Below are 12245 nucleotides of genomic sequence, written 5' to 3'. Positions count from 1 at the left end.
CCTGGCCAGACCACACCTACTTCACTGGGCGCTGCACCAGGTCTGGACAAGTTTGGGATGAGCATGCGCCTGAATGACTGCTTGGTCACTTCACCTTTGTCTTTCTTGGTGCGCACGCTTCAAAGCAAAAAAAAAAAAAAACAAGTGAAAAAGTCAGAGGTGCGCAGGTACAGTCCATCCATACGTATGTATTGACTCTTTTGCGCACTTATAACTCCGTGCAATAGGAGATGTGAGTCACTTTCTTGCCTTGAGAAGATTCTGATCATGCATATAGTGAAAGGCTAACTAATAATTTCAAGGCGGTACTGAAGCTCAACGCAAGATGTGATCATGTAAATACTGAGGAAATTCAGAATAGAAAACATTGTTTTGGAGTAAGGATAGTGGGAATTTTTTGGATCCTTGAACTAAGCTACGAATTTTAGATAGCAGTGAATAGTATAGCACAGAAATTAGAATCATGTGTTGTGCATTTAATCGTTTACCAAATATTTATTTAGCCTGTGTTCCAATCACTGTGGTAAATGCTAGGGATACAAAGACAAGCCGCTGAGCTCAAGGAATTTATAATACATTGGGGAAGCAGCAGATAAACAAGTTTTAACAAATAAATTAAAAAGTAAGTACATAGAGTTCAATTGAAGTTGTTGTAGAGATAAAGACTGGGTATTGAGGGAATCCCATGTAGACAATGGTCATTGTTCTTCAGAGTGATCAGGGAAGACCACAGAAGAGGAGGTGATGCAAACTGAGAGTTGAGGGATGAGTAGGAGTTTGCTGGAGGAAAAGTGCAGAAAGAGTATTCTGGAGCAAACAAGGAATACAATGGTACAAAGGAGCAGAAAGAGCATATCCTTTGGCGAACCACAACTAGTTCAAATAGCATCAACTTGAAGTAAGGAGCCACAGGAAGCTAGATTGTAAAGGACTTGAAATTGGATCAAGGAGGATGGCAAGCCATCAAAAGATTTTAAGCCATAGGTATAACGTGATAAGATTTGCATTTTATAACTACGGAGAACAGACTGAAGAGTAGAGGTAGTCCTGAAGGCAGTGAGACTTGTAAGGAGCCATTGCAGGTGAGAAAGATGCCAAGGACCTACTTGAATTAGGAGTGGGAGCTGATTTGAGCCTGTTAAATTTGCAATAGTCAACAAGAATTGGTGATAAGGGTGGGTTAGGATGAGGTCAGAAGCCAATGAAGAAGTGGGAGGAACATAGGACTGCTACCAAATTTCCACCTTGAATTACTGACCAATGATGCCAATCATGGAAGAGAGAACACAAGAAACAAAGGTTGGGAAAAGTCGATAAATTTTAATGAGTCTGATTTTGCTCTTTGAGTTTGAGGGGCCTGTGACCATCCAGGTGGTCCCATGATCCCTTGTCTTCAACAAATTTCTTTCAGGTTCTAACTTCAATATAATTTCATTAACCTTACATATGCCCATACTTAGTTAAGTCTCCTGCCTCACACTGCCAAAGTATCCTACTTTGTGCCACTCATCATGGTTGTATTATTAATAATTTCTCCAGCATCTCTCTTCTGCCATCACACTACAAACGGTGAGGTCAGAGATTGGGTTGACTGTGTTCCATGTCTGTCTGTCTCCACCATTGTATACCCAGTACCTAGCACAGTTCCTGGCACAGTAATTAACTGCATGAAGGAATCAATGTCCTGCAGGTCAATGGACACATAAGTGTGTGACCCAGGAGAGGTATGGGCTAAAGAGATGGATGTGGGAATCATTAGCATATTAGTCATAGTTAAGGCTATAAGAGAAAATTAAATCTCTAAAGAAAGGTGTAGATTGAGCAATGAATTGAGTCCAAGATGGAACTCTCAACTACACCAGTATTTAAAGAGCTGGCAAAAGAAAAGATGCCTTCAAGGGTGTCTGAGAAGGAGCTGCAGTAGCTATGGTGGTAGAAATGGGAAAGTGACTATCAGCAGTGATTCTGATAAAGAGAACGGAATGTTAGAGAAATTAAGTCAAGTGGATTATCAAGACTGCTGGCTGTCAGACTGAAGTTTGGGTTTGGACTCTTAAGCAATAGGAGTGACTGAATTTTGTTTCAGAAATGGGACTATTCACCAACTTCCAAAGCCTCTGGCACCAATAGTCCTCTCAGGTTTGACTTTTTCTTCTTCATCTGCTCTCATTATTGTTCATTCAAGCAAAGGACGGAAGTGGGAAAGGGGAAACAGAATTTCATACAGGAGAATAGCATGTACAGAAGGCCCAAATAATAGAGTACAATGCATTTAAGGTACTGAAAAGAATCTAACATGTTTAGAACTGACTTAAAGAGAAACATGGCTGGATGGGTTGGTTTGAGCCAGAGCTTGGAGAACCTGAAACATTATTTAGAAGTTTGAACTTTCTCCTGATAGCAGTGGCAGCCATTACAGGATTTTTGCCTTTTAGTAAAATTACTCAACTTGCCTTTTAGTAAATCAGTCAACTTGCCTTTTAGTAAAATTACTCTAGCTAAAGTATAAAGAACGTATAACAGAATGCCCCATTTGCCTTAGGACTTCTAAATAAAGAGACTGGAAGACAGGAAGATGGATAGATTGATAGATGATTAGATAGGTACTGAAAAGGGGGATTAAATAAAAGTTTACATCCTGAATGTTGAGATTTACTCTGAGATTACCTATAGCCAGGCTTATACCCCCCAAGTGGGAGTTTGAAAGAGTCTTCTCTGAGAAATCTGATGAGACAATGAAAAAGATCTAATGATATTGAAAGCAGGGTTCCTTAAGGAAATGGCCTAGTGGATCACCCTAAAGTTCACAGTCAACATGCCACTCTTCTACCTCCCAATACACATACACAGTTTCCATTTAGTACAACTGAGGATTACCGGACATTTGAGAAAAGCTTCTAAAATGAAAGACAGAGTCTAAAACAAATAGAAAAAAAGAGGGAAAAAAATCTTAGAAGAAATAAAGATTATACAAGGAGGAAAAGACTCATGAATGCTGTCAGAGAACATACATTCATGAAACAAAAACAGAATGCTTGGAAAAAAAACTGCTTAAAAAATGCAGAGAACAAAAGAGAGCTCTTAGAAATTAAAAATAGGAAAATAGAAATAAAAATTCAATAGAAGGGCTGGAAAATAAAATTAATTTCCCAGAAAGTAGAGCAAAAAAATATAGAAGGTAGAAGAAAAGAAAATTAAGGACTAGTTCATGGGATTCAACATCTGAATAAGAAGAGTTCTAGAAAAAGACAATAGAAATTAATAGAGAGAAAATCATCCAAAAAACAATAAATCAAAAAATTTTTCCATAACTGAAGAATATGCCTTTCCAGATTGAGAAGAACTACACTAAGACATTTCCAGGTAAAACTTCTGAACGCCAGGATAAAGATCCTAAAAGCTGTTGGAAGATGAGGGAAGGATAATAAATATAGGCTTCATAGAAGGACCTAGAATAAGAATGGTTTCAGGCTTCTTAACAGCAACAGCAGAAGCTTGAGAAAAGAATTGGAGAAATGACTTTAAAATTACTAGGGGAGAGGGTAGCTCCATTGTGTAGTGGTTAGCACGTTTGCTTTATACGCAGAAGGTCCTGGGTTCCTGCCGCAGGTGGAGCCACGGACTAGGACCCCCAAGGGTGCCAGGCTCTGCGTGTATGCTGCGAGAGCATGTGGGAGGAGATGCCCTGCATTCAGAGATCCAGTTCTTAAGGGGAAACAGCAACATCTATAGGTCAGGGGTGGAAGTGGCGGGAGCAGGGGGAATCAAAGAGGGGGGCGGGAATTCTTAGGACAAATTATTTCCAATTTAGTATTTGATACCCAGTCACACTGTCAATTGAGTGCGACAATAGAACAAAAACATTTTCAGTCTTAATAAGTCCCAACAAATTTTCCTCCTAGGAGCCCTTTCTCAAGAAGCTCCATCAAAGTAAACCAAGAAAGATGAAATCGTAGGTTCCAGAAAACAGGATTATCAACACAGGAGAGAGGCAAAAGGTAGTGAAGGGAGATTCCATTAGTGTCTCCTAAAGATCAGGCTCTGGAAAAGTTCTTCAAATAAAATAGATCAAATCCCTATGTATTTGTATATCCTTAGAAGAGATTAACACAACTAATGGAGACTTTGGGGATAAATTAGTGTACACAAAAAACTAAGCAAACAAAAAAGACAAGACAAGTATTAATTCCAGGGTAAGCAAAAATGGTGCAGAAAAGAATTGTTAACTCTCCATATGGCTCAACTGTGAAAGCGTTTGCATAATCATAATAATAATATTGACACTGAAAACCGATCCAACAATATTATGATATAATATTGGAAAGATGAGAGGATAGGACGGGTAACAGGGGAATTGGAAAAGAGAGTTAGCTGTGGGAAGTCAATAGCTAATAGCTAAAACAGAAACATCAAGAAGTAATAATATTCACATGCTATTCAGAGTGTGGATTATGAAGGTGAATACAAAACATAACACAATTTTAAAACTTAAGTGATTGTCTTTGAAGTGAAGAGGGGAGCTAGAAGACTACTGTTTTTACATAAGCCTTTTAGAACTGATTCTTTATATAACATAACGTATATTTTGACAAAAAAAGGATAACCACAGAAAAGGCGGGAGGTTACAGAAGGAGGCTGGGAGATTAGTTAGAAGGCTGGGGCAATTTTCAGAGAGGTGATAGTGGAAGTGGGGATAGGGATATGGACAGATTTGAAAGATATATTGATTAAGTTTTCTTTATTCTCCCTTTAAAGAGCCCTCCCCCTAAATGCTCTCCCCTCTGTTCTCCCTGCAATGGCCAGAATCCAAGCCTTATCACCCCATACCAATTAACGCATATATCTAATAAAATCACCTTATAGGAGGTTAATGAAGTGATGAGTGGGCCAGAGCCCAAGGGGTGGCTGCAAAATGGGGTGATGCTGGAGTGCAGACATCATGCTGCAAAAACCGGTAAGATCTGGGGCTGAGGTGAGATAAGAACATAAAGAGTGTAAACTTTGAAAAGCAAAAACAAAGCAAGATGGCGGCAAGATAAATTTTGGAAATATTAAGTTTCCTGGTTTAGACCCTTTCTTCTGCATTTTTTTTTTTCCCATAGAAGCAATACATGGACATCATGCAAAATTCAGAAGGTCCAAAGTAGTACAAGGGAAAAGTAGTCTCCTTCTTTTTGTCCCCTGGCCACCGAGTTCCTCTCCTGAGGCAACTATACTCTTAGCTTGTTTATGCATCCGTCCAGAAATAATCCATTCTACATTAAAATTTAAGTTTTAAAAGCCCCATATCTAGGTAAATTGATCATGTTTACAAGATATTAATATCTGCTATATTGAGATCAGAGATATTAATCCCTGCTATATTGAGATCAGCCAAGGATGAGACTGGATTCTTCTGGCTCTCATCTATGGAAGCAGCTGACCAGCTTTTCTATCTCTTGATCAAGGTTGTTGTAAAACCCTATCTTCAGTAAACTAGTTTTAAAGGCCAAAATTTGGCATCATTCTGGAAGAATTGGGAAGAACAGTGTACTGTTTGGCTGAATCTTTTTTTTTTTATTTGAATTTAAGATGGATCTTTAACTCTATCTAGACTTCAGTAGATCTTGTTTCTTACAATTTATGTATTTGTTACCTGCTTGTCCCCTTTCAATGTCTAAGTTGCAACCATTTAACTAATGGTTCATCAAGAAAGATAATAATATGCCACGATTGAAAGTGGCGACAGATGTTTGTGTTTAATGGCATAGGAAGATGATTCTAATATAGTAAATGGTTGTAAAAGAGTATGGTCTCATAAATCCCTACACACTCAACTAATTACATGTATATACATACATTGAAAAAATCCAAAGAAATGATACCAAAGGGTTAATATACTTATGTATAAAATATTATAAAAGTGAGAAACGAACCTGTTCCCCTCCTTGTCTCCATAGGTTCTAAAGGTTTTTTTTGGTTTTGCTGAACTGAAAATAAAGAGTTTGTATCTTTTGAAAAATAAAGAGCACTAGCTAGCTGAGCTGATTTTCAAAAAGTTGGAAACCTGGTTCCATAGTGTATGTAGTGGTTAGCTTGTCTGCTTTACACGCAGAAGGTCTTGGGTTCACGCCCCAGTGGAACCATGGTCCATGGTCTACGGCCATGCCACCTTGAACAAGCCTGATGTCTGATCTCGGAAGCTAAGCAGGGTCGAATGGGAGACAACCTAGGAAGACCGGATGCTGTAGGAATTAAAAAAATAAAAAGTTGAGGAAAGTGGTCCTTCCCAGTGACTCTGAAATACTTCCACCAGGTGGCAGCCTGTTCCCTCCGTTGAGTCTGTGGGCCTGCCTTGGATCCCACAGCTCATCTAGACATTGGAAGTCTTTGGGTCCCAAAGGTGACCAAGAAGCCTGACATGCCAAGCTGGTACCTTGCTCTTCTTTTTTCTATAGTCCACAGGCCAGAACCAAGACTCTGGATGACTGAGGGTGAAAGTCACCTTGGGCCCACCTTTACCCCCAAGAGTGACATTCACTGACCAGAACACTGAGGAAGGGTCATAAAGCAGTTGTAACATATCAAATCATCAACTCCTCTACCCACATCTGGACATAGGGATTCTTGTTTATTTTTCACCCTCAATAAGGAGGTGGAAAGACCTCTCCCTCAATTCTGCTCTTTCTGTGCTTCAGGAATATTCACCACCAACTCTCTTTTCTTCAGGAAGGTCAGTGGAAACAGTCTCTGAGGAGTACTTGGGCAGGTGGGGAAGGAGAAGCTCACATACTGATACCCAAGGGATGGCATCACTTTCCTGCCAACTCCCTCATCGAGTCTCCTTTAAAGCAAAAGGAATGCCAGCCCTCGGCTTCAGTCAGATCTTGGGCTCCTAGGGCCTTGTACAAGTCCATAGCCCTCTTATTCCAGTCCAGGACTGCCAGGCGGAACTGGGAGCAGCCCTTATCCAGGGCCACCTGTGGAAAAAGACATCACTCTTTCACTTTCCTGGGTTCAGAAAAGAAAAGGCTTTCTCACCCTCTATTCAAGCCAATTCCCTCCAATACACCTTTGCCTTCCCAGGGCGGGGCTTGTAGACCCATCCCCCTCCTCACCTCAGCCACCTTTTTGATTATTTTGGAACCAATCCCCTGACCTGATGTGGGGAGAAAAAGGCAAAAAAGAGAGATTGTGTGAGTTGGAGGGGATCAGAAAAGTCCATAGGCTTGGATTATATGGTGGTCAAATCTATGGGTTGCTTTTCTCCCGCCCCAGCCTCAGCTTCTGTCCCGTACCCCGGTATTCTGGCTTCACATATATGTCTTCCAAATAAATGTTGCGTCCCTTCCACGTGCTGTAGATGAAGTAGTATAGCCCATAGCCAACCACACAGGGCCCTGAAAAAGAGAGAAGAAAAAGGAATCAGTCCACTGGGTGCCTCGGGAGAGACCTCCGAGGCTGACTGGAGAGGCATACCTCTGACTTTGAGGTGTTCTTACCCTGTGGCTCCCCGGGGCCGGGAAAAATCTCTGCTACCAAACAGTGATAGAAAGGATTCTCTCTAAAGCCATCTGCCTTCAGGGCTGCAGAAATCAGAGCCGTAACAAAGAGAGAAAGAGGGCCTGGGTGTGTACCCGGCCTTGAGCTACTGTTTGGGGAACCCACCCCTCACTTTCCCACCCCGGCCTCTGTCAGGACCGAAGTGCTGGGCCCCTACCTTCTTCAGTGATCATTACCTGATCCGAGAATTTCTCGTACTCAGCTAGTTCCTATGGCGTGGGTACAGAAGCCAGATTAGGGCAAGTGCTCGAGCAGGACCCCGGGGCGCATTCCTCCCCCTGCTCCCATCGCCAGCCGCGGCTCACAACCCCTTCCCCCGTTTTCACTTCCTCCTCACCCTCGGCCTCCTACCCGACCCCTCCTGCCGCGCCACTCTAACCCGCTCTGGGACCCTGGTTTTCCCAATCGCAAACTTCACCCGAATCAGCCGCAGGATACTTCCACAGTCTCCCTCTTTCGCCTCTCGGATCCGCACGGAATCCATCCCGATCCCTACTGTCTGGGACCGAAATCCAGGATCCCCAATCCGTTCTGCAGGACCGAGCGAAGGGCAACTGGGACCCTTTAAAGGGCCTACAAATTCGGATACCTGCAAGCCAGGGAAGCGAGGCGGTGACTGGGTCGCGCGAAAACGGAAGCTGGATTGCTGTTACCGCGGGGACGTGGGAGTGGCCGAACGAGGCGGTCCTCACTGCCTGGTAGCGCATAAATTCAGCCCCTGCCCGGAAATTCTGACTGTGAAGGCCCGCACCCGCCAACCAATCAGCTTGCAGAGTAGGCACGTCTCCGCTCCCTTAACCCAGCTCCCTTTGGTGGGGTCTCGTGACTTGGCACCTGGGTAAGTGTCAAGTCCTGGCTGCAGAGGCTTGGTCGCTGTTGTTATTGGGCGTCCCAGCCTTCATCGAAGAAACCCCACCGTTCAAAAGTCACCCCCCACCCCCGGTCCTTTAACTGGAGTATGCAGTGATTATCTGCTCTACCCTTCACTCTCACCCCATTCAAACCCACCCAGACCCTTTGTGAGCTCTATGACTCCCTGCTCTAAATGCTGTTTACTACACTGGTCTTGAGTGGCTTAAAGTGATACTTTTCTGGGGATATTCGTATTTTAAAATAGGTTTGGGAGAAGGTGATTAAATTCTATTGGCAGATGGTTAGGCCTTGTAATAAATGAGTAAGAGAATATAATTGTGGTGTGTGTGTGTGTGTGTGTGTGTGTGTGTGTGTGTGTAGAGGGGTTCTCTTGTTAGTATTCACTAAATCACACTCAGAGACAATTCCTCCCTATGAGGCAAGCCTCAGAGGCCTGGGAAAATACTGAGGGAGGCTTTCAGAGTAGATACTAGGCACACCTGTATTGTTTCAATCCTCATTCACAATAATCACATAAAGTAGGTATTATTTTTCACATATTCCAGAAGAAGACTCTAATGCACAACAGTGCAGTGACTTACCCAATGTTATGCAGCTAAATATTTGGGATTCCGTGTCTCAGCTCTAGTCCTAACAGGGATGCTACTAAAGGTGTGAGGCAGGACCGTTTCTACACTTTAAGCCTATCCAGGACAGCCTCCCTTGGAAGACTTGAAGGACCCAGGCTAGGCTCTAGAGTAGGAGAAGAGAGGAAATGGAGTGTCCTTTCCCAGCTCATAAAATTTCTCTGGAGTGGGGCAGAGTAGTGAAGGAACTGTGTCCTTCACCCCATTTATCCTCGTAGAGGGGTGGTAGGGTCAATGCCCCTGTCCCCCTTCTTCCCCTGGGGCAACCATTAACTTTCCACCAAACATGGGCAAGGCTGCCTGCTCTCACACATTCTCCCCTCAGTTGTTTGAGCCTCAGAGAGGACCCCAGCTGATTATGGAGTGCAGAGCGCCTCTGGCCACATTGTGTTGGCTGCTGCTGCTGCCACCCAGCAGACACCAGGGACAGGCCCTGAGACAATTCCTCCAACCCAGGTGCAGGAGTGGAACAGGGTATTCAGCCTATGTGTGTGTTTAAGTGAGCTACACTTTGGCTCTGCCCTCTTCCTTTCTTTCCTACTCTGGCCTTGCAGCAGGAGGCCTCTCCATCTGTTTCTGGCATGTCCTTATTCCAGCTTGTTTATTTTCTCTCTCTGACAGAGGATCTAGGACCCTCCTGCTGTGCACTTCAGCAATGACTCAGGATAAAAGCCCGTCTCCATCATAACCTTCGACCTCACCAGGATCACAAAGTATGGGGTTGTTTCAGTCCCTCGACCTTGGTATTAGTTCCCTGATCCTACGCTCTCTCTCTATCAGCTTTTCCCTTTTCTCTGTCTCCCCATTTCTCTTTCTCTCTCTCTCTCTCTCTCTCTCTCTCAACTCCACTTCCCCAAAACCCACATCTACCCTTAAAAGGCACACTCCATACACAGTCCCTTCTGTCTTTCCAGAACCTCTTCTTCCTTTGAGTTTCGAACCTGGGATCCAGAAGAAATGATTTTTTATGGTGATATCAACCCAAAGGATGACTTGTTTGTGCTGGGACTTCAGGATGTCAGCCCTGAGATTCAACTGCACAATCATTGGGCCCAGCTTATAGTGGACACTGGACCATGGCCTGGATGATAGGAGGTGGCACCAGATAAGCCAGATCTGGTCTTAAGGGAAGGGTGTTTTGAGCTGGTCTGAGGAAGGAAAACAGAATCTAGTTATTGGGCAACCCATCACCATTACCTCTCATTTAAGGGGTATGAAACCTTCATGAAGTTACTATTCTTGTCCCCATTTTTTCAGAGGGGAATTCTGAGGGTCAGTCAGTATATAAGTGACAAGTCCTAAGTGAGCCAAGGATGCTAGCTGACTCTTAAGTGCATGTTCTTTCACTATACTGCTACCTCTGAAGAAAGTGGTGGAAGCAGCCCCCTTTTTTCCTCCTTTGTGTAGGTAGAAGTAAAGATCCTTGGAGACTCAGTGCTGCTGGTGGTAGATGGGGAGGAAGCACTGTGCCTGAGACAGATCTCTGGGCCTCTGGCCAAAAAACTCCAGCCCATCACGAAGGTTGCACTGGGTGTGCTGCTGTTCCTCCTCTCAAACTTCCAGTAGCCAGTAACTGCATCACAGGGTAGGAATCATGACCAAAGTTGGTAAAGCATTGATGGCTGGCTAGGTGGCCATGGGGGTCTATGTCCACACTTTTGAGGAGAAGAGATTGGATGCAAGGTACATGGGGAAGGCCAAATATTTGTGTCTTGAGGGGGAATAAACTGAGAGTAGGGAGGCTGGGACTGGGCTCAGTTGTCCCAATTCCAAAATCCCTGCATCTTCCTTATCCCACCACTGGTTCCAGCTGGTCCCTACCCTGGATACCAATCTGTGCAGGGATAACTAGTTAGACCAACAGGCCCAAACTTCAGTGTCTGCCCCCACTAGCCTCAGAAGCTATGCTATAGGGTCCCGATCTAGGATATTCTTCCCTCTAGGGACTTATGCAGAATTCTATCTCCAAAGTAAAAGCTACTATTTCCCCTCTATGACTAGCTCTGCGTCTGCCTTCCTCCATCTCCTTCTACCACTAGCCCCCTCCCTCCATGAATCCTCAGCATCGAGGCCTCAGGAGGATCATTTCTCTCCCCAGACATTCCCCAGCCTCATGCAGAGCCCTAAACCTTATCTCTGGACCTAAGACGCCAGCTGGCAGCAGGCTCTGGCTACCTCCTTGCCCTTGGGACCCCAGAAAACTCTTGTTGACTTAGCCTCCACCTCCAAAATCAAGTACGAGGAGACACTGTTTATATTCAGTAGCATCTGAGAGCAGCAGGAAAAAAAAGGAGACTCCAAAATATCAATATTAGGAAAGCTTAAGGGTGGAGATAGGTGGCCAGGAACACATCTTGAAGCTGACCACAGCAAGCAAACAAATTTTATTTAGATTGTATATTTACTTGGGGATGGATATGGCTTTATAGAGGATCAAGTCAGGAGAGCCAAGGCAGGATTTAAGAGATAGAAATAGCCAATAGATAGAAGGTGTGGGGCTAAGAGGCAGACTTAAGGCAGCTAGGAGTGGGGCTACAAGAAGTAGATGTGGTTCATTCTTCCCTTCCCAACTTATGTCCCTGTCCCACACACTCTGCAGAAGATGGTTCTCTCTTCTGGGTCAGGGCCCAGGCTGAATCTGCCCTTGGTCTTGGAATTCCCTCTTCAGCTGAAACTGGCTGTGTCCAGGGTGGCCTTGAGCCAGGTGCTGAAGAAGGAGTTCTTTGCTGTCTCCTGTGGACCTTACCCTCTGGGCCCATCCACAAGGGCATCTCTTCCTGGGGGCTTTGCCAGGTAAGAGAAAGTGAAGTTTGAGTTCCTCAGCACACCATGAGAAATAACTAAAGGGAGAGAAGATAAGAAAGGGCTCATTTTTAGGGGAAAGAAATCTCTGAGAGGGCAGAATAAAAGGCTACAAGAAGAGTGGGGATAGAGGGCAGTGGGAGTAAGTGCTTTAAAAATTTTAGTTTTGGAGAAAGGGGAGGTGGGGAGGAGCTTCTGGATCCAGACCACCGTAATACCCTAACGCTGTGCCTGCTCCATGCCACCTCCCTCTAGGTGAGGCCTCTTCTCCTGCATTTTGCTTGGATGACTTTGGGCACAAGACCAGAAGCTAGACACAGACCGGTCCTGAGCAGAAGCTGGGACATCTGGACTCATGGCTGTCCCCAGAGCCCAGGCAATGGCATTGATAGCACTCATTAA

The 12245-nt window shown here is 44.3% G+C and overlaps 2 protein-coding genes across 4 annotated transcripts; one reads left to right on the top strand and one right to left on the bottom strand.

Moving 5' to 3' along the window:
* Window positions 1-6587: 6587 nt before the first annotated feature.
* SAT2 (spermidine/spermine N1-acetyltransferase family member 2) lies at window positions 6588-8264 on the bottom strand. Of its 3 annotated transcripts, XM_016137070.2 has the most exons (6): window positions 7961-8172; window positions 7700-7751; window positions 7482-7565; window positions 7278-7379; window positions 7098-7138; window positions 6588-6959 (listed from the first exon to the last, which is right to left on the bottom strand). In XM_016137070.2, exons 1-6 carry the CDS (start codon window positions 8024-8026, stop codon window positions 6792-6794), a joined length of 513 nt encoding a protein of 170 aa, XP_015992556.2. In that variant the 5' UTR covers window positions 8027-8172; the 3' UTR covers window positions 6588-6791. The 3 variants fall into 3 exon arrangements, with proteins under 3 accessions (XP_015992556.2, XP_036079267.1, XP_015992555.2); XM_036223374.1 differs by lacking the exon at window positions 7482-7565; XM_016137069.2 differs by lacking the exons at window positions 7482-7565; window positions 7700-7751 and having other exon boundaries at window positions 7961-8264.
* Window positions 8265-9384: 1120 nt separating this feature from the next.
* SHBG (sex hormone binding globulin) lies at window positions 9385-12245 on the top strand. Its single transcript, XM_036223373.1, is given in 13 exon segments — window positions 9385-9481; window positions 9484-9515; window positions 9663-9754; window positions 9956-10118; window positions 10120-10150; window positions 10453-10610; window positions 10852-11011; window positions 11140-11276; window positions 11641-11756; window positions 11758-11834; window positions 12099-12128; window positions 12131-12166; window positions 12169-12245. Coding segments are annotated over 13 exon segments (1191 nt in total). The 5' UTR covers window positions 9385-9399.

The sequence above is a fragment of the Rousettus aegyptiacus genome, unplaced genomic scaffold, assembly GCF_014176215.1.
Source record: "Rousettus aegyptiacus isolate mRouAeg1 unplaced genomic scaffold, mRouAeg1.p scaffold_m13_p_6, whole genome shotgun sequence".
NCBI classification, from domain to species: Eukaryota; Metazoa; Chordata; class Mammalia; order Chiroptera; family Pteropodidae; genus Rousettus; species Rousettus aegyptiacus.
Note: the sequence above shows the minus strand (reverse complement) of the source record. Positions and strands in the feature narration are given on the sequence as shown.